This window comes from Psittacula echo (assembly GCF_963264785.1).
Source record: "Psittacula echo genome assembly, chromosome: 5".
Lineage (NCBI taxonomy): Eukaryota > Metazoa > Chordata > Aves > Psittaciformes > Psittacidae > Psittacula > Psittacula echo.
Window position 1 is genome coordinate 34,499,887 of NC_137739.1, and position 26,142 is coordinate 34,526,028.

Here is a 26,142-nt window from a genome sequence, read left to right on the forward strand (position 1 = left end):
AAAAACCAGAATCACGCCTCGACCTGGAATGCAAAACTTTTGTTTCCTGTAATGTTTATTATGGAGCTTCTCTTTTAATATTTCAGCCACTGTCTGCTGCATTGTTTGTTTGTTTTCATTTTGGTATTGGCATTTGAAAACCTGCAATGAGAAATTACTGCAAGGAAGTTGACAAAACCTGCCCTATTGTCTATTAAAAGCTATGATATTCTAATGGTTTGTGCAGGTGCTTCTCAAGACTCCTTTTCTGACACCACCAGAGCGATTACACAAAGTATTTTTTTCAGGCATTTGTTTGGATGCTGACCAGCTACAACAGTACTTTGTTTTGAAGTCATGTGCTACAGTAAAATTAGTGTCATTTATGTTACTGAAGTGTTCACATACAATTCTACTGAACAGTTTCATGAACACCTGCAGTCTGACAAAATCCGTATGCAATGAGCTAAATTCAACCAGCTATGATGAAATATGAAGTGTATGAGATAACATGATAAAGGAATATAGCTTAACAGAACACTGTTCAACAGATGAGATAGAAGGAATCCTGACAGTCAGCAACAAAGAAGAAAGCATGGTATCTTTATAAACTGCCTAAGATTTAATTAGCTAACAGATAATGTGCCTTTATTATGACATTTAGCAGATCATTACATCAATTTTATCTCTGTACCTGACTTTATAAAAAGTAGTCTGCCCACAGGGGCAACAAATGAAATTTATAAAGGATTTGGATTGAATCATGTGTCAACATCAAAGGGGCTCAATTAGCAAGAAATAAGTTAACCATCAGTCTCCAAAATGATAAAGTGCCAGAAGGCCTTAAGTTCCTAAAAATAAATTTATGTACCAGGACTGAAAAAATTGATTTTAATATTTAGCCTTAGGCTAACTGGGGAGAAACAGGCAAACAATGCCACTGCAGCACAGTGATATGTGGCTCTCTGTTAGTATGCATGTATTAAAAAATAAAAATACCACACACACACATACCCCCCACCAGGGATTTTGTCTTCAGAAAGAGATTTAGTTTCCTCTAATAACCTCATGAGACACCCCACTGGTGCCAGAACAGTGCTTGGACTAGGGCATTACAGCACTTCTTAAAACAGATGCCCTTTACAGTTAGCACTTGTCCTGCAAGTAGACATGAAAGCCACCTGGAGACTACCTAGGAGAGAACTGGTTCTACAGTTTTTCTGTCAACCTGCCTGCTTGCTGAGGTAGCTGAGGTCTGGGGTCCTTGTTAGAGCAGGTCCTACAAGCAACTGAAAAGGGGGAGAATAACTATGTGGGATAGGACAAGAGGAGTAATAACTAATCTAGGTTCAGTGTCAGGCTAAAATTCCTTAATGGGAAGGTCTGTTACCTCAAAGGAAGAAATTAGAAGCCACATCACTTAGAGTTATTTATATCTATTTGCACAAAGCTCTAGAAAACAGGGCTAGGAATGAGCTTACTTTTTTTGTTCAGTGAACCAGATGTATACAAGAACATTTTACATGTCTTTAAATAGACAAAATGATGGTTTAGATGCTGCCTATATAGCCTTGGTATGCAGCTGCACCTACATTCTCTATAGGAAAATTACACTGATATTTGAATAATTGTTCTGAGAGTAGAAAAGGCAGATAGAGAAGTCCCCTTTAATTGCTCCAGGGTCTAGAGTAGGAGGAAGAGAACACAGCAAACATAATCTTGGATCATGCATACCCAAACAAAACCATGTCTTTATTCAGACATTCAAAAGTTTCATTTTGCTCTCTACTCACTGGCTACTTACTTCGCACTCTACTCAAGTGCTAAGAATTCTCTCTGAAACCCCTTTGTCCAATGCTCTGCTTAATTCTGGAATTGCTGCTCCTGTGGCAATTACTGAGGAAACACAGCAGAACTGTGAGAAAATCTTTGATAGAGGCAGCAACTCGTATTTCAGGATCCCACACTGCTCTACACTCGTAAAGAATAAAAAAGGTACGTTCTCTGCAGAGCTCTCACCGACATTGCAGTTTCACTATTATTCCTTTATCTCCACGGGGAAGATTATTTTTAAGCCACAGAATAGATGTATTGATTAAAACATGGTTATTTGCACAGCTGACTGAAAAAGCAGTTTCATATTAAACCCAGGAAGATACACAATGCCACTCTTGCTACCTGACCTTTGCTGATGGAAATTTGTACACTGTATCCTTTGTCCTTGAAGAGCTCACATTTGAGAAATACATCAATTGGTGCTCAGTTTTTTGTCTGCTCTTTCACTATTCAAGCAAGCATGTGTTGAAAATATCTGGCACACACTTCCAAAATATTGCACTGAGGGATGGGATACTCAGAAGACACATGCAAAGAAGCACCAGCAGCAGTAAGGAGAAATGCACTCTGGAACACTACCTGGGTTACTATGATACGGACAGCCAGGAAGAAAAAGGATCACATCAGCTCTTTGACAGAGTTTGAACCAGGGGATTTCTGTCTGCACTACAAATGGCAGTGTAATAGCCTGCTAACAAGAAGATAACTACAGAATAACTCATTAAGAGCATCTGGCCATCTTGGTAGATACTATCCGGCTAATAATTGGTAGATACTAACTGCTTTGTTCCTGCAGCATTAATAGGCACACAATTCATTTGCAAAGAAAGCCCAAGGCAAGCCAAAATAAATGCCCGCTACCAGCGCCAGTGTGAGCCCCCAGATACTTTGCTGGCTGTGATCTTAGTGTGACAATTTGCCATGACTCTAGGGACTACCACAGTGGGTGCAAAACATTTCATGCCAGCTGCTGATGCTCTCAGATTTCACGCTTGTCAGGAGAGAGGACACAGCTCTGACTTTGCACTGTCAGGGAACTTTGAAACAGTGAGGGCAATCTCAGCCTCCTGCTGGAGTCTTCTTTCCATCTCCAAAGTGACACAAATGTAATTAAGCAAGGGCTGGTGTCCAGTATCTGTCCTAGAATTTAGAATGCTCTAAAGACAGCTATATTGAAGGTCACAGGGAGATTCTAGTAAAGTAAGAAGCCCAAACTCTCTCTGCATCCCCTCTATCATTCAGGTAGAGTTACACTGCATATATAACTGCATATGAAAAAGCATTAAAAGGTTTTTCATACTAATCTGTTGATACTCAAAGTAGAAATCCCAGTGAAACAGCAGTTTTACTGTTTGTTATTTCACTCTTTGAACACAGACTGACACGTTCATAACAAAGTAAAAATTCATCAAGTCAAGAGTAAACATTTAGTCATTAACTTAATCTCACACTTAACACTGACTTTTATGTTTTGTTCATTTAAATCTAACTCTCCAACAAGAAGCAACCTCTCAGGCAGAGGGTTGGAGGCTGAGCACAGCCCAAGAGTCAAACACTGAAACGTATGTGCTTCTGTGATCACCTTTTTCGCTTCTACATGCTTAATGGAAGGAAACATTGCGGTGATTTACAGAACTAAATCTTCAGTAAGTTTCCAGTTTCTATGTTGTTAACACATGTAAGTTGCATGCCATACCAATATAGCTCAACCCATGTACTAGCTGTGGACCACAAAATACTGGTTATGACATTTTTATCAGCAAACAACATGGCCCACATGCTACCACCAAGGGAACCATGCAAGGTGGAAAGTTGGAAAGCAATTTACAACAAAACCATAAATAATCACCACATTATTTCTAAATTACCATTACAAAATGAGCAATAGGCACATTTTCAGAAGTCCGAGAGGTGGTAGTAAGGATATTAATTTTACAGTTCTCACCTTACTAATGCTTTGACGGTCGACCTAACCACACTGGAGAGTAGGAACAATGGAGACACAAGAATATGAAACAGTGAGAGGGAGGCAAATGCCACCGATGGGGAAAAGTCAGCATTTCTTGTCAGATGAGCATGCACCACAAATGTCTATAAAGAGACAGACATCATCATCAGTGTTTTGTCATCAAGAAGGAAACACACGAAGACTTCATATTTCATATGCATTTCATTTACAGAGTCTTAATTTATATTCTCTTAACAGTTTGGGGGAGTGCTGCATATTCCAGACTGCTTTTGGTCACAGACAAATGGGCATTTTCCATTCTCACCCAGATGAATTGCAAATAGTAGCAGGTTTGCATCCTGTCCTCTTCCTTCCTCATTTCCACATCACTTACACTTGAGAATGCAGTTGTAATTACACTATTTAGAAAAGTCCATACTTACTATAAGTACCGCTGCAATTGGTATCGCTGCATTCATAAAGACTGTGAAGGAAAACAAGTAGGAATATTTAGAAACAATTTCCATTCAGACATGCTAAATGTTTAAATACTACTAGCACTGGTTCACAATGGTATGTTCAATGCTTAAAATAGGAAAAATGCACAGGTATCTACACACATCAATACACTGTTTTAAAACACCTACAGTTTATTTCTCTTCATGTCATAGAATCCTAGAATGGCCTGGGTTGGAAGGGACCTTAAACATCATCTAGTTCCAAACCCACTGCCAGAGGCAGGGACACCTTCCACCATGCTCAAAGCCCCATCCAACCTGGCCTTTAACACTTCCAGGGATGGGGCAGCCATGTCTTCGCTGGGCAGCCCATTCCAGGGCCTCACCACCCTCACAGTAAAGAACTTCCTAATGTCTACCTAAACTTACCTTCTTTCAGTTTAAAGCCATTACCCCTTTTCTATCACTACATGCCCTTGTAAAAAGTCCCTCTTCAGATTTCTTGTAGGTCCCATTTAGTACTGGAAAGGTGCTCTAATGTCTCCCTGGAGCGCTCTCTTCTCCAGGATTAACAACCCCAGCTCTCTCAGCCTGTCTTCATAGGAGCGGTGCTCCAGCCCTCTGACCATCTTTCATGGCCTCCTCTGGATTTGCTGCAACAGGTCCTTTTTATGTTGGGGACCCCAGAGCTGGAGGCAGTACTGCAGGTGGGGTTTCACAAGAGCAGAGTAGAGGGGCAGGATCACCTCCTTCGACCTGCTGGTCACCCTCCTCTTGATGCAGCCCAGGATACGGTTGGCTTTCTGGGCTGCAAGCGCACACTGCCGGCTCACGTTAAGTTTCTCATCAATCAACACATCCAAGTCCTTCTCCTCAGGGCTGCTCTCACTCCACTTTCTGCCCACCCTGTATTTGTGCTTGGGATTGCCCTGACCCAGGTGCAGGACGTTACACGTGGCCTTGTTGAATTTCATGAGGTTTGAATGGGCCTACCTCTGAAGCCTGTCAAGGTCCCTCTGGATGGCATCCCTTCCCTCCAGGATGTAAACCACACCACACAGCTTTGCAGAAGAAACAGAACCCAGCAGTTGCCCCTAGAAAAAGATGGCTCATCTACTGCTGTGATCAGCTCACATGCAGTTCAGGCTAGAGGTGCTACAGGTCTCTGACTCATGACAGGGAGAAAGGTACAAGGTCTGATGGGCAACTGGAATATCTGACAGTGGGAAGAAAGGAGATCCAGCAGCAGCTGCACAGGTCATCACACTGGGACAGCCCCGCAGGGTGGCTGCACGCCTACCTCTGCCCCATCCAACAGACTGGCAGCAGGACCTCCTGGGAGAGCACCTGCATCACCCAGTGACCTTCTTCTGGGCCACCACTTCTGAGGTGCAGGGCTTCAGGATGCGATTCAAAGGGTAAGCAAGGATTTGCAGCCCTGCGCTATATTGTTGATTTAGTTTATTATTATGAAGGATTTACCCATAATTACTCCTGCTTTGTCAGGCTTGGCTACTTTGTGAATGTCCTCAGAACTCAATAGAGGTTCTAACATTACCTACATATGGTCAAGCTTTGATTTCAGCTGGGCTCCAAGTTATTAATATGCAAACAATGAACCACTTTCCTCCCTGTCCTTGAACAGTGTCTGTCTTGGTGCCCTGGATTCCCTCACTATAACAACTCATACGCTATAGCACTCAGAGGTTATTAAACAGATGGAGGGTGAGAAGCAAGCAAATACCATTTCTGTACAGGGATCTCTTTTAGATTGGGCAGGAATGTGGGTTAAGAATGAAATAATAACAAGTTTTCTGTCTGGGAGCTTGAGTCAGAACCAGAGCTACCATCTTACACTGTGTGTCTGTCCCCTCTCTCACAACCTGAAGATATTTAAGGATCACCTTTTCATTTTGACCTTTGCTCAACTTTATTTCATGAAATAAACAATACAGAAAAGAATATAGACTCTATAGCTTAAATAGAATTAAAAGATCAGTACACATGTGACAGAAAAGAAAGAGGCTAGCTACTTCCTTTTTGTTTAAACTATGCCTGCCTTTTTTTCCTTCCAGGTGTAGGCGACGTTCAGACAGTTATAAAGTGTTCCCCAGTTCATCTGAAGTGAAGTGTCATCATCTGACCCACAAATACTTTCAAGCAAATGAATACGGACTTTTTGAGCCACTGGAATTTGAGAATTGTTCCTTTTAATTTTTATTTTTTTCAATTATACAAGTATCCAGAATAATAGAATTTTTTTCAAATAAACCAACCGAAGTTTTTTGGTTTAATTAGATGCAGTCAAAAGCCCTTTATTACTGGAAAAAGCCAGACTGAAAACTGAGAAAAATGTTTTCAGCTGTTTCCGAATATTTTAGGATAGTAACTATTCTTATTTTCCTGTGAGAAAGCCTGGAGTTACTTGCCTTCTGACAGATCAGGCAAAAATTCCAAGAAATAGGAAAACCCCTCCTTTCTTTGTCTTTCCCGAATACATAGTGTATACTGAATCATATCAAAACTGAACATAGGACAATTTTACTAATTGGTATAAAAAAATACATAGGAAACTTCTTTGTTACAGAACTCACTGCTGAAACTCAAAAGTTGTCGCTACCGACTTTGCAACCCAGCTTTGATTCTGGTGGACATATTTCATTAAAATGATAGAAAGAGCTAATTTCTATAATAGCTTTTATAGTACACATGAACAATTCCATATACATAGAAACTGGATACAGGCATAGAGGGGAGTCAAATGAGATGCAATTTCCATGCATTCTTGAAGTGGAATTTTTCTGTGGTCTAGCCAACACTATCCTGAAACTTGTAGGCATGTTTTTTGTAACCCAATGCAAATCTATTCCTCATGAATAGAAGTAACTCCAAGCATGTTTTTTCATTCATGTTAGTAGCTAAGTGCATTTAGAAAAGAATTCTGGTCTATTCCAAGCTGTACATTAAAAAAAAAGTATATATAAAAATCTCATTTGTGCTTTCTTATTATTCTAGGAAGTGTCTGCCTTCCTTTTGATCAATAGTGCATAAAATCTTGATTAACTCCTGCCTTTTTCATTCTTTTTTGTCTTTCTTAAAAAAAAGTGAAATCATACATTTGCTACAATATTAGCAAACATGTTTTGTGCTGCTCATGCCTGTCATTCCAATTACACTTACAGTAAGAAAAAAGGTATGTTCTCCTATTCCCTTTTTAGTCTGCTGAAGTGCAAGTTTGTAAAGATCAGTGCAATTTCGTCTAAAGACAAAGGGTGTAAGGAAATTCAAGGCTGAAACTATAGGAACCCTTTATAAGCCAAAATTGTATGCATCATCAACATAAAAAAAGCTGCACTGATTTACCCCAGCTGAGAAATTATCTGCTATGTCTTACATAACCATAAATATCACATGTAGTACAAAACAAGAATGCAAATATAAACACTGAATGTTTCGCAAAGCATCAATAAATATGTGTTCTCACTTACATCACTATTTCTTTACAGAACAGTCAGGACTTTGGGGATGAATGCACCTTTTTTTGGATGTCATAAATGATATTGTAGGGATTTAAAATCAAATAAGCCTCCACAGCTCCTTCAGTCCTACAGCTGAACCTGTGGCCCTGACTATAAATAGATTCTAATGCCACACGAAGCACTGCAGACAAAGGGAGCACATCTGTGCTGATCTGGGTATAGGATGGAGTTTCTGGTCACATATCTTGGGCAAATGAAATCCAATAACACTAACCACACTACAAGTTATTTTCCTAAGGAGCAGTCTTCCTTATTAGTCTAGAAGGAATTTGTATAAGAACCTTGTGGCATTTGAATGCTTCTCACTAAAAGTTTCCACTTCATTAATATCTTACTGTTTATATGAACAGTGCTCTTCAGTATGACTTTACTAATTCTCTCTAAAGTATCATAGTAGCAATTATATAGGTGTTGCATGTGATCTCAAATACAGAGTTCAACTGGCCCTAGGTCTTTTTAAAAGGATAATAAATGCCTTTAAGCAGCCTGAAAGAGAACACTACACAAAAGAATCTGGATATGATGATGAAATTGCCAGGATTCTCATACTTTTCCTTTCCAGGATATAGAAATGGTCTTAAGTATCACTTATTTTTTTATAAGAAATCCAAAATTTGAGTAAGAAAGTGCAAGTACCATCTGTTGAAGTTTCAATGCAAAGACAATGCCTGTCATATATTATGATATACTGCATTGTTCAAAATGCAGGAAGGGGAAAAAGAGGGAAAAAACCCCAAAAACCCAAACCCTCAACAAATGCTTCCTCCTGAATGCTATGTTACAGAGGAGAATGTTGCTGGCTGAAGGTAGCCTGTGAAACACTTTTCCCTTAAAAGCTTTTGTCCAGAAAACTTAATGCTATCAAGCATTAATCTTGGATTTCTCCTTCAGGCATATTTCCCATACAGGCAAGAATCTACTGAAATAAATGGAAAGTTTGACTAATTGGAAAGTGAGGAGTACAGATCAGAGCCTAAAGCAACTGAAACAATCTCAGCAGAGAAATGGTAAACTCCTTAATAGCTAATAATGCAGTAGCTGAAGAGTGAATTAGAATAAAGGAAGAGACTTACTGGATATGGAGGTATAAAGGGCAAAAGACTTGAGGCTAGTCATTTCTTTTTGTCTGGTTTCCTCTACACTGCTGTGAAAGATATGTTCCCAAGCATAGAGTTTAAGGAGTTTAATGCCTCGAAGCATCTCATTTGTCTTCTTCAGTCTCTCATTGGAGTACTCCTGCAACATTTACATACAGATTTACTTAGATACTATAATTAAAGCACCTGTCCCCTAAACATAAGCATCACACAAAAATTGTATGCAGCCCCTTGTAATCAGTCAGGTATACTTTACTAGTTCTGTCCATTCAGATGTTTTGTTGTTTTCAAAGGTGAGCTCCCCTAGGACTCAAGTGAAAAGGCCGTTTGTTTGCACACCTAAATTGTATAGCTTGTACTGAAAACTTTACTCCTCTGGCAGCTTTCTGATCACTTGCAAGGCAGCCTCTCAGAACTTCTACTGCCCAGCACACTGGGCACAGTGACAACATACAAAGGAGATCAGAACACACAGGCAAGCTATGACTGGGCATGCTGCTCTGCCAATGAACATGATATGGAAACAACGATGCCAGGCTTCAGAGCAGCAAGACCACATTAGCAAGAAGCTGTGATCCTGTAGTAGGGAACCTTGACTGAGCAGGGCCAGCTGGCTCAGGCATAGTAATACAATGGTAAACTTGTACTTCCACTAAAGCATAATTGGAAGTTACGCCGTTTTCAGTTTTCAGGCTAGCTCAAGTATCTGTAATTGGATTGTAATTCCAAACATAGACCAACATAAAACTACCAGAGGTGATATTTATATCATGTATGAGTTCGAAGACACTTACCAATGTGCTTCTCTGGGCCTGCGAGAGTTTTGTTGCTACAAAGTACTGAACAGGTGCAAGGACTATGATTACTGCTGCTCCAATTAAGGCACTGATTCCAAGAAGGTAGTACAGCAGAAGAATTCCTACAATTATCTGTTGGGAGGAAAGAAAGTGAAGGGTAGGCTTGAGATGCCTTCACTTTGGGTATGCACCATAAAGACCAATTACAGGGTAACTGGACAGCAGATTCAAACCAAACAGCCAATGCAGTTAAATCCTACACACAAACATCGTATGTTCTGCACCACTGGCACAGTGGGGTGTGAGCAGTCAGGATATTATGTCAGAGGACCAAATAAGCCCACCTAGTGCTCCTTCCCAACTTGTGGATTCTATGTATTCCTGTTCCATGGACTTCCCATTACAAACAGAAGAAGATTGCACAGATTTGTGTGTCTTCTATAATGTAATTCTCACAGCTATTTAAAACAACTTTAAAAATAAATCTTTGTTAAAAAAAATATTTTAAAATAAAAATTTCTTTTCACAGAATCATAGAATGGTTTGGGTTGGAAAGGAAGTTCCAACCCCCTGCCACGGGAAGGGACACCTTCCACTAGACCAGGTTGCTCAAAGCCCTGTCCAACCTGGCCTTGAAAACTGGCAGGGATGGAGCATCCACACCTTCTCTTCGCAGCCCATTCCAGTGTTTCACCACCCTCACAGTAAAGAATTTCTTCCTTGTATCTAACCTAAATCTCCCCTGTTTAAGTAACACCTTGAGATATTCACTTTAGAATCATTATTAAATATATTTCCCTACTGGCCAGATGTCATAGTATGAATTTTCTTTAACTTATAAATTAATTTTCTTCTTCTTTGGCACTTAAGCATTTTTACACCAGGGAAGAAATTACACCTCCAAGTTTAACAAGAACTCACTAGACTACAACACTGGGACTTCCATAAGGAAGGAATATTTCTTCGCTTACTATAGAAATTGCTCTTTCACAGACACCCTCTTGTCAGATATGGTGATGCACTATCTGAGCCCTTCCCAATAACCAATGGTGTGAAACAAGGTTGCGTTCTCGCACCAACTTAATTCACAATCTTCTTCAGCATGATGCTCCAAAGGGCTACGGTACACCTCGATGAACAAAACGGCATTTGTATTTGATATCGTACCGATGGGAGCCTATTCAACCTAAGGTGACTGAAGGCTCACACTAAGACCCTAAATCATCTTGTCCGTGAACTGCTTTTTGCTGATGTTGCCGCCCTTGTTGCCCACACAGAAGCAGCTCTGAAGCACTTAACACATTGCTTTGCAGAGGCGGCTAAGCTTTTTGGGCTGGAAGTCAGCTTGAAGAAGACAGAAGTTCTCTACCAACCAGCACCACAAGAAGATTATCATCATCCCCACATTACCATTGGTGAGCCAGAGCTTAAGTCAGTTCAGCAGTTCAGCTATCTGGGAAGCATTATTTCCTCGGATGCCACGATCGACAAAGAGATAGACAACAGAATAGCAAAGGCGCATAGAGCCTTCGGAAAACTCCATAAAAGAGTCTGGTGCAATAAACACCTGAAGAAAAGCACAAAGATTAGTGTCTACAGAGCCATTGTACTGTCTACTCTTTTATATGGATCTGAATCATGGGTTATCTACCGCCATCACCTGCGACTCCTCGAACGCTTCCACCAGCGCTGCCTCCGTGCAATTCTAAACATCCATTGGACTGACTGTGTCAAATGTTACTGTCCTTGAACAGGCAGGGGTCACCAGTATCGAGGCCTTATTGCTGAAATCGCAGCTGTGCTGGGCAGGGCACATCTCTAGGATGAAGGATCACCGCCTCCCTAAGATTGTGTTTTATGGTGAACTCGCCACTGGTTACCACAAGAGAAGTGCCCTGAAGAAGAGATATGAGGACTCCCTGAAACAATGCCTCAGCCTTAGGCCATATTGACTCCCACCAGTGGTCCACCTTGGCCTCCAATCAGGGGACTTGGAGACACACCGTACATAACGCTGTTGTCTCCTTTGAGAACACATGCAGAATTAGTCTCGAGGAGAAAAGACAACGTAGAAAGAATCACGCCCCGCCTATACCACCCAAGGAGACCTTTCACTGTGCTTTTTGCAACCAGATTTGCCTATCCCACATTGGCCTTTTTTTAGTCATCAGTGTGCTTGTAGTAAGTGTGGGTAAAGCCCTTCCCAAATCTTCATTCTCAAAGTCAAGCCATGATGATAGAAATTAGTATGGAATATTATTGAAAACAACTGATCTTGCAAATGATAACTTGAGATTATTGCTGAACAGTAAACAAAAAAGGAACATCATAATCATATGACTAAGAACCTTAACTTCAAATGAACTCTAACGTAAACTTGCAAGGAGCTGGTTTAAGAATCCACAGTACCAGACTGGCAATAACTATTAAAAAAATGGTTAGAGAGAAACAGCTTAAAAGACAAAAGTTTGTCTTTGGGTAAATGAGAATCCAGAGACAAAGCCAGAGCCTAGATGGAAAGCGATACTGTAAGCAGCTCAATAAATCAATTCAAGATGTATGAGCTACCAATGTTAATTACCAGTATTCTAATGACTGACTCCAGAACAATCTGGAGCACCGACACGCTATGTATTTTTCAGTATAAACTGATAAATTAATGAGAAAACATGGTGATAGAAAGTTAATTTCATACATAATTTATCTCATTAAAAAAGTGAAATTTCCTTAAAGCGTTATCTACTGCTCTTCTACATTTGCATGCTTTCATAACCCTCACAGAAACACTATCCTTCCATCATTTTGAAGCTCAGTAGTCATACACCCATCCATTCCCACACATATTTATGAGAATTGGGCATTTCCATGAAGAAAAAGCCAGTCCTTTGTTTCCAGTCTTCCATGAATTTAAGGCACACAGAAAAAGACAGATTTCTATTTTTTTATTTCACAATCCTTTGATGCCTCTCTGCAGATGAACTCAACGAATGTGTCTCACAGTATTTACTTAAGTATTTACTTACATGGTAACATGAAAGTAAAGTCCTGTTATATATACACTACAAATCTAGTAAGAGCAAATGTTAAATTGTAGATTAAAAATCTTTAGTGAAAAGTAAGTGAGCAATCTGCTTTGACGTGAAGTCAGGAAATTTGTAAGTGTATGAAGCAAAAGAAAACATGCAAGTCCTCTGTCAGATAGCCCTGGGAGAGCTCCCCTCCAGAACATGAAATGGTCTTGGTCTTTAGAGAACAAGCTATTCATTCCCAGCTGCTTCTTCATGCGCAGACAATCTAGGCACTCAAAATACAGAAAAGCATTGAACAACACACAGTTAAGAGGTGTGCAAAAATACAAAGTCAGTGCGGAACTCTGACTCCCTGCTTATTGTATGTCTTTCCCTCACTATCAGCTGATTGTCAAGTACCTTATGGGACTGGCTGGTTCTAGAAGCAAGAGTCTTAGCTTCTCACATAGACAAGGGTAATGCTATTCCAGCTACTGGGTCCTGAGGGAGTTGCTAGCTCACAGCTGCTTCTCCAGCTATTGAAAGGGTTAATCTTGGCAATAAAAATTCTGTGTTTTGAATAGATTAAAAATGATCCCATTTTCATCTTCTTTATATTGCAATAATAAGGGCAAACTTTTAAAATATATTCATCATGTATGTGACAAAAAAAAAAGTGTGAATACTCATATCTAAAAAATGCTGAAATCTGTAAGCACTATTGCAAGTAATTCTATATTTATCACACCACACACTAAATAGACAAGAATAAGCAGTATGTGGATAATATCTGAACAGCAGGAGGACAGTACCTGGCAGATGGAAAGGCTCTCATTAGTATTTCTGAGACAGTAATGATAACATTTTTAAAAAACTGTGTAATGAAACACTTTCCTTCTCTTCCATCAAAATCCCAAAGCTTTTACCTGCCAGAGATCTGTATCACAAGCAAGAAGCTCACCAATAGCTCTGGTTATGTTGTCTTGATTATTTATTGAAGACAGCAAATACTTTCAGCCAGAAACCGCTTTGCGGCCAGTTTTGAAAGAGACAAATGTCCTTTCATTACATCTGTAAGCTATCCTTGCCAATGAACCAGAGATATGAGAATACAGGATTTTTTAATAATCACAATGAAACCAAACAAGGGTGTTTATAAAATGGAGGTGGGAGCACGGCAGGGGGGAGCCTTTTCAGGGCCTCATTTTGCTCCCAGAGTTTGAGCCAAACCTACTGAAGGCATCTTTCAATTGACGGGCATCCCTGGGCCTCTCTTAATGGATTTCAATGGCCTTCAAACAGTAACTTCAAAGCAATGATAACGCTCCTATTGACTGCAGTTAGAGCAGAGATGGAGCTCAAATTATCTGGACTCTATAGAAAACCTAACTTGTTATGAATGGCTATTAAATAATCCACAGCAGATACTGAAATGCTGATTGTTAAGAGCTATACAACAATTAAAAATTGTTGTAAATAATAATGAAGCTTGTGCAACTTTTTATTAGCCATTTCTTGAACATTCAGTAATTGCTTTGGCTGCCTCATAAAACAAGGTATTGAATGACTGTTGTGGAAACATGTTTTGAAGAAACCTTCGTAACCAACATGACCCATTGATTTGTGCCTTGCAATGCCTGCCCCATCCACAAAACAGGAGGATGTTTTGACACTGACTGTACTCATCTGCTGAGAAACACTGCAGGATGAATTTTAATGCAAATATAATAATATTTTCAAAAAGACTGTTAGGAAATCTTTATTAATCTTTGACTTCTGGCACATTAGATCAAAATGCTGTTACAGACTGTGCAATAAATAACAACTGGATACTAAGCATTACTGTTAAAGGGGCTGATCTTCTTAATGCCTCATTGCTCTTTCAACATCATTTTACCAGTGCACAATCACCGATTTCTTATTGCAGGGTACTTCTAGTAAGTGGACAAAAAGTATCCCGACATCCAAAATGTTACTAACAAACTACCAACTTGTAACCACACTTAATATGAGATTTCATATCGGTTTCTTTTCATTATAGTTGTCTTCTCTTTTTGCAATGAGAAGTCACTATTATAACACACTCCTTGATCACGATTTCCTCACCACCACACTTTAAAATTATCTTGTTCCCATTTTTTTTCCCCCATAATTTCAGAGAAACCATCCTGATGCTGCATCAAGTTTCTTCTGAAAAATTCCTGCTGGTAATTGCTATACCCATCACCCTTTTTCAATTCTAAAAAGCAAAATGTTTTTAACTGGCATATAAACCTCTCCAGAGTAGATTGGGAAATTTAGTCTATACCCCAATGCAGTTACTCCTGCACAAGAAAGAGACAAATGCATTTATACTGTAGAGTACACCCACACTATGACCTGTATAAATACGACTACAATCACTTGAAATCTTTTATTTTAACAGGTATAGTTACATACAGCTCACACATGTAGAGTAAATGCAAATGCTAAGCATGAAAGTACAGTTAAAAGAAACCATCAGTAACCTGCTGACTGCTACACCTTAAAGTGCTCACTATCCTGATTTGAGACTTTACACAATTCTCGTTGGGGTTAGCGAGAGTTTTATCAGAGCTTCAGACAGATTTCTTTTTCTTCTGTGTCCTGCTGCAATCTTGGAAGCAATCTACCCCTCACTACCATTGAGATACTAAAAGACAAAGTAACATATTTCAAACACATACAGCAAAAAAGTGAAGACTCCCAGAGTATTTCAAGAGGAAACTAACTTTTTTTTTTTTTATCCAGAGAATACTCTCCATGATTGAGACTACTCAAGTGCATGCAAGGCATATTCAAGAACTCAGTATCTCTGACAATGGAGAAGGACCTGCATTGCCCCTGCCCAGTATTTTTGTCAGTGAGGAAAAAACCAAATCCAGGGAAAACACTTAGGACAAGGGGTTTTTTTTTTCCAGATTAGGAAATTAATGTGTTTTAACATGCAATCAGGTGATTTTAAGATGATCACAAAAGAGGACTTGCTCATTTGATCTGTAGCAGCTTGACAAAAACCTCTTGGCTTTGACTGGAACAACTATAAAATCCACTCAATTCTAATATGCATCTTTATTGTCAGAAAATAATCCAGATCTCCTAATGGCCAGCAGTCCAGCAGCTTACTCCTTGAAGGACATTCACCTGAATGGCTGCCTTTTCTTCCTCATCCCCAGTTTTTCAACATAATATTCTTACATGCTCAACACCTTACAGAAGAAAATCAGTAGTATGGAGGCTGATGGACACTGGAACTCCTAAGCTACACTCCTAAAGCCATGTTAGAAACTGACTGGAAATGTGATCTGCCAGTTGCAGTCCATATACAGTGTCATGAAAATTATTTAATTTTTGGGCAAGAGCATGCAGCCCAAAATGCAAAGCTGCTGGGTAGATGACTTGCAGCTTTCAGACTTCCATACCAGCCAAATCAGCCTCTGCCTAGTGCTGGAACCAAACCACATTTGTGACATGAACACAATAGTATTTTCATCATGTTTTTGAAGCTAAATGATACTTTCAGAAAATACTGACAGAATTTAAACTTTTTTGTTTGTATTTACTTTTAGCATTGAAGCACTCTCGACAAAAATATACCAAGTAGCTGGAAGAAAGCAGAAAGACTTGCAGGGTACTGTATTATCATCAGATGAAACTATGTGCTTTACTGACAGCTTTCCCAGGAAATTTCTAAATGGGAGTGCAGAAGGTTTCTACAGATTTGTTTAAGTACCGGCTCTTCCAAACTAAGTAATTTACACTTTTCCACCATTTCAGTAAGCAAGAACTTTGAAAAAATGATCCAAGATTGTGCTGAGATTGCTCTGACCTCCTACTACTCTGTGTCTGCTCTACCCTTTTACTAGCATAAACTCAATCACATGGTCAATGAGATTAACCACTTCACAGACTCGGAGGAATATGACCTCACTGAAACAAGACTACTTTTAATCATATGCGTGTTTCAGTAGCTCTGCAAGCTCACGTGACACAGTGCACAGACTATAGAGCTGGAACAATAAAGGATGTAAAAATACTGTATTTCCATGTCGGACATTGCATACGAACTCCAGTTTCAGTATGGGAGCAGGTTTAAGATTAATTTAAATCAATTGTGAAAGTACCCTCTAGGAGTCTGCTTTCCTCTTCTTAAAGACTCTATAAGACACAGCTGTAGTTCACTGAGCATTACACCAGGCTACAGGACACGGAATCAGGAGTCACCAGTGTGAATCAGAACAGAGACCTGCTCTGTTATGCACATGGGACTGAAAGGATAAGAGTAGTATTTAGAGACAGGAGACCAAAGACACCAGAGAGAACAAACCAGCAAAACTATTTCATATAACAAATAATCTGTGGAATTTCATATGCTAGAATTTGTCATCTATTATGCAAGAGTAATGAGGGATGTCCAAAGGATCATCCATAAGCAATCATATTTTTGAATAAATGGCTACTTCTCTTGCTTCTGCTGGGATTCAGGAAACAAATGATTACAGTATATTCCAATTAACTCCCCTGATGTAATAAATGAATGCTCTGGAATTACACAACCTGCTGTATTCTATAAATTCTTGTTACAAATGCAAAGCATGTTTGGCAGCAGCAAAAGCTTAATACGATCCTAAATGCCTACAATCCTGTCACAGATGTGAAATATATTACATACAATGTTTCTATATGATAATAGCTTGAAATCTTATTTACTTTTTATCTTCTTAATAAGCAATCAACCACCACAGACTGACGCACATTAATAACAAAAGCATGTTCCATCTCCTTACCTGTACTGGCATAGCCCAAAGGTTAGGGCAGAGGAAAAAGAACCACATCAGCTGATTTGTGTCTATGGCAACAAGGTTACAGATCTGACCTGCAGTCATCTCCCCCATAGACATGTTGGAAGTTGAAAGCTGCATAATTTTATTGTATATTTTTGTCTGTAAGAGAGATCAATAGGTGTTAGCATATGGAAATAAAATAACATTTTTAGCTCCACCTAAAACAAAGGTGTAGTCCAGCATGCTGAGGGAAACCAACATTCCAAGTAACGTGAATGAAGAGCTTCAAGTTTGGCCTTTTGTATTATGACAAAAAAATTTAAGCTACTGTGTTAATTATTCACCCACAAAAGCTTAGAGCGATGTCTAGAAATTTCAATTTGAAAAATTTGAACGCTCCAACTGCTGGTGTTAACCTCGTCCTCTGTGTACTATCAGTGCAGAGAACACAAAGCTTTTCTTCAACAAAATTAATGTAGCACTATTTTCCAACAATTCCCCTTTTACACTTGCTGTAGTCCACATATTTTTCAGTTAGTTGCAGCTTTTCTGCTCCATAAAAGACATGCATTTTTTTTATCTACACACTCTGGGTCAAATTTTTATTTGGTTAGAGATCTTCTACTTCACTCTAATAAGAGAAAACCAATGGATGGAATCCAGAAGTCTGGCAACTGACAAGGGCTTCCAAGTGTACAATCAAAAGAGAATTAAACAATTGTACTGCTATTGAAAGCATTCATCCACCACAGAGACTCTCACAGGTTCTATGTAGTTCAGTGGATAAATAGTGTTAACTTAAAAGGCTGGCTTTCAAGCTGGCAGAGGGTAGGTTTCAGCCAGTGTACTTCACAATGTCATACTGTAATCTTACCCCTAATTCTCTCATTTCCAGTCACAGATCTTGGTATACTACATAAAACTTTGATCAGTTACATAATGATTGCGAACTCCATTTTCCCAGTCTTACTTATGTTCAGTAATTAGAGACTCTGCAGTGCCTGGTTGATTTTGTGGCATGACCATGGAATAAGATAGTAGTACCTGCATTGGGAATACACTTATCCTTTTGTCCAAAGTATATTTAACGTACATTCTAAAGCTGTATTATTTGCATGGGATGTTACAAAAGTGCACCTGTGAGATGGGAGATGTGTAGCTCACAACCTAAAGTCTTTCAAAAGTTACATTCAGTTTTACTGTCAGCAAATTCATGCTTAAAGAAGAAATACAAACTAGATTACAAATAAATGTTTATATAAAATAAATAAGATGCAAAAGAAACAATGCAGGTCTACATTACATTCAATGTATTTCAGTAGAGAAGCGTTTCAGAATTTAACTCCTATAATGATAATTTGTATTTACAAATACATGTATGATTTTATGAAAAAAGTTAATTAATAATATATTGGCTACCTGTATTGCACCTCTCAAGTTGATTCCTGTTTCAATAGCAACATAGTATGATGCTTGGAGAAATGTCCTTTGTAGTAGAAGAGCAAAAAATAAGAGTACAGCCAACACATAAGCATTGGACAGGAACTCTTGAGATGAAATAAAGAAAACACCAAGAATTTTAGTCTATAAAAAAAAAGAAAGTTAGAAATAAGGTACATGGCAATCTAACTACAAGTTTTGCATAATTAATAAGCAGAGATAACCACAGTTTGTTGCTTTGCTACAGATTGTGCTATATTGTATCAAAGGCAGTAATAGAAGTAGCATAATTTTAAAGCTGTCCTACATATATGTTTGGCTAGTACTAATTACTGCAGCTAATAACACTTTTTACTGTATGTAAAAGAATACTATTTTTCACCAAATCACATTTTGACAAATCATGCTTATCTAGCAATGAGATTTTGGTGCAGTGTCGATTCACATTAAAACATTATCTAATAGATAACCAAACATTATTTCTTCTAGTACTCAATGAAGAGAAAAGGAGGACTTAAACATACATACATAAATATCACACACACACACTTGGTGAAAGCACCAAGATAATTGCCAAGTCTCAGATGCATTACCAGGCCATTATGGTTTACAGCATCACTGAGCATCAGTGTGTTTAAACTACAATAGTTGTCTAAGTACACTTGTCAGCCCACAGGACATACAAGGAAATACCTGAACATCTACCGAACCTTTTGCATACAAGGCAAACCACCTTGTTTGAGAAGCTGATGGAATTAATTAGATGTTTTAGTTTCAGAAATGGCTTTTGGGACATTCAGTGTCCCACTTTCCTGTTGACTTTAGGATAATACCACTTTTTAAAAGTGACAGTAGGTTCTCAGCAGTAAAAGGCTGAGCAAAAGGCCACTATTTAAATACTTCAAAGACCCTAGGCTCACAGAGTCTTAAATATCAGTACTGGGCGTTTTGCTACACTGGGACCTATGACCATTTTAAATAATGAGTCTGTAGGTTTGGTATTATTTGTATGTTTCCTGTCAGCAGATACTCCTAATACTGGAACTGCTAATCCTAGCATTGTACAATGTGGAAGATGCTACCAGCAAAATATAAAAATTATCTTTCTGTCAGTCTCTTCTTTGGTGTGAAATGATTAACACTCAGAGAAGTTCATGTCATAAGAATGTTCAGGGCTGGCCATAAATATCGATACTGGAGTTATAAATAAACATGAAGAGCATGATAGAATTTAAGACGCTATCATGCTCCAACTGCAGCACTAACTAAAGTACTTAATAGTGCCTATGACACCCACATGATCTCAAGAGTTCCAGCTCCATGGTAGTTTATCTTTCTCACAGAGGGTCTAAAGAACAGAGCAAATATCATATTTTAGGATTTAACTCTTTGCCTTCAGTTTCACAAACAAAATTTATGTTTGAAAGATACAATTGACTCATTACAACATCTCCTGAATCAAAACTATTTAAAACAAAAAAATGTCACATTAAGGGATGGGTAAAAGACACTCTCTGCTGTGCTCACAGCTTACTTTGCTCGTCAAACTCTGTTCCGTTGTACGGCGATTCTTTCTGATGCCCTCAAACTCAGCAGCACATCAGACACAAATGGTGTTTCCCTCCATCTTCTCTTTGCCTTTTTAAGACTGTTTTAGAAGGCTTGTTTCTCACACCTCCCAGGAGGTGTGCTACATTCTTTCTGTAGCTTTCAACAGCAAACAATGAATAAGGGAAGCTTCTCCTTTTTTAACTTATTACAAGTAAAGATATAACATTCTTGGCAGCAGAACTGATGTACTTTTTTCTGAAGTAGACCCAGTTGGCTAAGTATGTGCATACATGTGGGAGTTTTCCTGAACACCCCAGTCTGTTTACAGATGGTTTAAATAGAAAGTTTTCATACATCTCAGAAAGATATTTCATCTAATCCAGCAAAAGCAATTTTCAAATGTAAAGGTAATTAGCCTCTTAACAGAAAAACTAAACAAAAATGCATATAAACCAGGTAAAAACAGGGAAAAGCCTCTTGGAGACCTTTCGCTAAAGGTAAAATACACCCTTAAATATCACTCCTGGTTTATCACCATCATATTACTTTTAGGTGATCTCCAAACAGTGAAAATGGCAACGAAGCTACCATTTAGCTAGACACAGATGAGTCAAGGCTGGATGAGGCTCTTGTTTAGGGCCTATCTGGACCACACCTGAGCTTTTTTCACACAGAAGCACTAGCTAACACTTTAACAGGAAAATTTAATAGGATAATCCATAAATTGTGATTTGGTCTTATTTCAGCTGAAACAGTGCTCCAAACAAATTATCAAGAATCAGAGCTCAAAAGGTTCCACAGTGCTTTGCTACAACATAGTCCTATAGTCTTAATATTCTCATTTCCTGCTTTAAAGGGTTTCCATTGAATCTACTTGCTATATTAAAATTTCCAAATATTAGGATAAGGATTGCAGAATGGATAAACAATTAATTTTAGCCTGAGGCCTTTCTCAAATTTTCTGCAATGCATCTGGTGTACTTCAATATTTACAGTGGACCTAATCCAAAGCGTACTTGAATGCATGGGTATATTTCCATTAGTGTCAACAGACTTTGGAAATAAAGTCCTATATCAAACAGTGAGTGAGCTGCAGAAATAAACTGATCTTTCTCATAGAAATCCAGCCTGAGTTATATATACATTATACTGAAAAGGTACCTCCTGAGTTGTCTTTTTCTTTTTCCTCAAGTTAATCAAGAAGTACGTCTGTTTCTTCTTGGGAAACATTCATTTAAGTAGCATCCTTTAAAAATATGTTTCAGTTGATCTTTCAAAACCAATGTCCCCAAAGGCACTAGTGGAAATTCTTCATCACGGTTGAGCTTCTTGGCATTTCATTGTGATGACAAAAGCCTGCTTTAATCCTCTTAGACAGCACTCATTTTTGGAAATGAAAAGCCAAGCCTATTAAAAAGATACTTTTTCTTTTCTGAAAAGCACTTAGTCACATACTTGATTCAATCGCTACTCAAGACTCTACCTAAAATCCTTATGATTCTAGTGGAATTTTGGATGTGCTTCACCATTATCTTGAATGAGGCTATTTTCCAGAATGTTAGCCTGACTAGATGCTGGGGTAACATATTTGCTCCCCATCAGGGTATAAAGGCAGTAATAGGCAGTACATACGTACTATCATTTCTAGCATTCACAAATACAGTGTAGAGTCACTTTCTTTACTGAGACTAAATAATAGTCATAATATTACTTCTTTGACTCTATTTTATGACATTTTGACAGTACCTGTGGGCGGATGGTGTTATTTCCTTTTCCAACATTGTAAACAATCCCAGAGATGCAGAGTGGACCAGCAAATCCAAGCAAGTCAGCCAGGATACGGAATGTGCTACTGAGAAGTAAGGGTCTTCCAAAAGCACAGCAGAGAGCACGCCAAATTGATCTGGATCCTTGTGGAGACGACGTCCTTCTGTTCTGTTGAGAATAGGAAAAAAAAAAAAAAAAAGACAATAATAAGGATTATGTTATATTAACCTCAGGTCTGACAATTACTGGTATTTTTATCCCTGCTTTTTATTCATTGACAACCAGTTGCAATCTTGGAGCTAGAAACGCACAGGAACTACAACTATTGTTTCATTTGTTTTTACAGAGGCAGAACAAAGCATTATTCTGCTCCACAACAGGAACTATGATTTCTTTCCTACCCTTAAAAGGGATCAAGCAAGTGTGTTGTTTGTGGGTTGCTGAGGGAGAAAGGAAAAAAAAGAGAGAACTGACAGATTTTGTTTTCCTGTGAATAGAGACTGGAAACCTACACTCTTTTCAGACAGGATGCAAAAGACTTCTCTTAAAATCCTGAATACACTCAGCTCCCATCAGGGAGTTAAACTGCATTTGAGCTGAGGTAGTTTCAGCCCTGAATTCTCCTACAGACAAACTGCAACTGAAATAACATTGGAAAAAAAACTTCTGTGAGGCCTCATTAATATTGACTCTGTAATTGAATGGTTCCAGGGTCTTACTAGGAAGAACTATAATGGTGTTCAGTAAACAGTCCATAATTACTTGCCACAAAAACATAGAGGCTATACGGACTTACACGCATTTAACCAGTAATGTGTTTGATATGCACGTTTAGGTAGAGAAATTTCATTATTTGTACAAGGTACAACTGAGTAGGTGACCTCTTTTTCTATGGAGAGCTATGCTAATAGATACTTCATTTGCATCATATCTGCTAATATAATTTTATACCATGCTTGCAGCATAAACAATCATGAAAGATGCAAGCACTGAGTAATAAGATGGACGCAATTCCATGCTTTGCATACCTTCTGTGCTTCAAAGGCCTCATTAAGGCGAATATAATTGGTCAGAGCTCTCATAGCAATGGGAAGCTTGCCTATGGTTTTCAAGTCTATCGGTTTTTTATGGGCGGTCTTGATGAATGTATTCATCCACCAGTATGTTCCTTTGGATAACAGATTCACAAATGGCTGTAAGAATCTAACACCAAGGTCCTGGAGATCCTCAGGAGGTTTAACTTCTTTAGGAGTTTTGAAGAAAACATACCGCTGAAATTCAGAAAAATACCAGAATAATCACACTGAATGCATAGAAAATAAAAATTCCCAAAGGACAGGAGATAAAGGACATTGCAGATAATCAGTGAGTCAGTCTTGGTTTCTCAAAGTACTCAAGGAGCTTAGGCATTCAAATTCAACCAATACAGCAATCCAGTTTCCTCAGGTACTAGGAAAATCAGAAGCATCCAGTCCAGAAATAAATCATCCTAAACACTATTATTTTGTTTATGGGGTACAAATTGATATACTTGTAGAAAAAAAAGTATTCACCTTGCATTTCGAATAGTACAGCCCCAGCCTCTCACTCCGAGTTCCAGACAGCACAACATGAGGTATATAAGCTTAGGCACAGCCCTGAGGCTACCACAGGGATTCATCTTCCATACCATACTGCATCACATTTGTTAGCTCAGAACATGGAGCTACCTGTGTTGTCCTGAATGGGTCTGGCAAACCAGTGAACTAGGGAGGTGCATATGGCACATACAAATGTTTTCACTGCCTTAAATGCCAAAAGAGCAAGGGAAGACTGCTGATGATTTCCTGTTGTCAAGATGAAACTAGGATTTCTGGATATGCTTCACTGCTATATTTTCTCCAACCATAGATGGAAAATAAGTCACAGATTCTAGAAAATATGATGATGGGGTTGGGAAAGGCCATCTAGAGGAACAATGGGAACAGCAGAAGGAAGGGAGAAGGTACAGTTGGGACTGAAAGTCTAACAAGTCAGTCTTTTGTCTTCTGGAGGAAGATGCAGGAATGCAAGAGAAAAAAGGGTGACGCAAATGTCTGCTGGTTTTGCTGTCTTCCCCTTCCCACCCCTCAGCACTGGTCAACTCTCCCTTCTTGCATCCCAACCCTTTTCTTCAGCAGCTGCAGCAACAAGCCTTGCTGTCTGCATTCTGCCGTAGAAACAGTTGGCAGTGAGAAAATCCATACTGCTGGCTAGTTCATTTTATGCATCAATGAAATCCTTTAACAATTAAAATCAAGCAATACAACATAAAAAAAGATTACAATAGGCAGTGACCATTTTCCACTCTTCTTTGTGACTTGTAACTCCATAGTGATCAAATATCATTTAATTATGCAGTTCTATTATGAGGTTTATGAGCAAGTCTCTCCAATGTCACAAGTGAATTTCACTTTTCCTACAAGCTAGTCCACTGATTTTCATTTATGATATAAATACCGAATGTCCAGAATTGAGGTTTTAATTCCTCTTTCTTTCAAAAATGTTACTGAAAAGGCTGCTTTAAGACATATTCTTGTCGTAAGTTAGCAAATAAATATAAAGACACACAAAATCATCCAAGAAAATCACAAAAGAGCAAAGACATAATAGACACAATTCACACTGCTGAATGCGTTACTGGGAAGAATTCATACACTAATGTGAGGAAAGCAGCAAGAAAATTTACATGGAAAAGTTTCTTTCCCTCCTTAGAGTAAGTTTAATTTCTGCATACAGCTGAATGACAGACAGGTGAAGGGAAGAACTCTGGCCAGATAGCAACCCCAGTTGCCCCTATAAATTGATATATTGTCAATTGTGGTTGTCTCCTGGAAAATGAGAGACGTTATTTGTGTGTCTAAGATACTTTTTGATAGAGCAGACAATCCCTTCCACCCAGTCTTTCCTTCCATCAGAAATACTTGTTTCTGATCACTGAAACTGCAAATCATAATAGACATTTTTAAAACAAACTTGAAATTAATCTTAATTTAACTACAGTGGAGTCTGGCATTTTTTTTAAATTACAGATTCATCTGGCCTAATAAAATTCAGTTAACTTTGATTCTCAAATATATTTCTAAGTGGATTTTTCTTTCCCCTTTAGAAATGCATTTCACACAAAATACCCAGCAAAGGGAATAAAACCAAAACAAAATAACAAAACACACATACAAAGACTTTATGGAGAATTTTGTGATACTAACTTACCCTCACCCTGATGACATTGATTTCTACAGCCAGCAGCATTCCATATAAAACAACCAGGAGTCCTGTGAGGCAAAATCGAAGCTGAGAAAATCCAACCCCATTATCACAGAACTTTACAAATTTGATGGTTTTTGTTATGAAAGCTAAAGTCCAGTAGAACAGCAATGCTGTAGGGAAAAAAAGAAAAAAATCAGCTCCACAGTTGCAAAAATATACAATAATAGTATTAAATGTTCATTCAGAAAGATTGCAACAAGTATATATATATATAAAACCAGAGAGTGGTTTTATTAATTCTAACAGAAATTCCTTTCCTATTAGATTTAGTGATACTTGGAAAGTTTCACGAAGTGAAGTCTGCTGAAAAAAATTTCAATCTGTGGTAACCATTCAGTCACATGATGAGTTCAAGGGAGCAAGTTTTCCCACAAGTGAAGGTGGCTATGAATGATGCTCTTCAAATTTGGTTGATACTACAAAACTGCTATGAATCTGACTAGGAGAAAATTCATGTAATTTCTTCTGCACATCTGTGGGATGTATGCAGGAATAGACATTAAAATATTAATGAGGTAATGGGTTCAAACTTAAACAGAGGAGATTTAGGTTAGATATAAAGAAGTTCTTTACTGTGAGGGTGGTGAGGCACCGGCACAGGTTGCCCAAAGAAGTGGTAAATGCTCCATCCC

At 38.5% G+C, this 26,142-nt stretch overlaps 1 protein-coding gene across 1 annotated transcript in view; it reads right to left on the minus strand.

The window, feature by feature from the left end:
- Nucleotides 1-26,142, minus strand: part of ABCC8 (ATP binding cassette subfamily C member 8) — a gene marked incomplete at both ends in the record, with an annotated part of 77,688 nt that overhangs the window by 41,793 nt on the left and 9,753 nt on the right. The window contains 9 exons of the mRNA XM_080617405.1: nt 3,761-3,906; nt 4,207-4,247; nt 8,834-8,996; nt 9,652-9,786; nt 17,468-17,623; nt 18,884-19,048; nt 22,202-22,390; nt 23,251-23,493; nt 25,454-25,620. Of these exons, the coding sequence (XP_080473531.1) occupies nt 3,761-3,906; nt 4,207-4,247; nt 8,834-8,996; nt 9,652-9,786; nt 17,468-17,623; nt 18,884-19,048; nt 22,202-22,390; nt 23,251-23,493; nt 25,454-25,620 (1,405 nt within the window). The remainder of the gene's footprint in view (nt 1-3,760; nt 3,907-4,206; nt 4,248-8,833; nt 8,997-9,651; nt 9,787-17,467; nt 17,624-18,883; nt 19,049-22,201; nt 22,391-23,250; nt 23,494-25,453; nt 25,621-26,142) is intronic.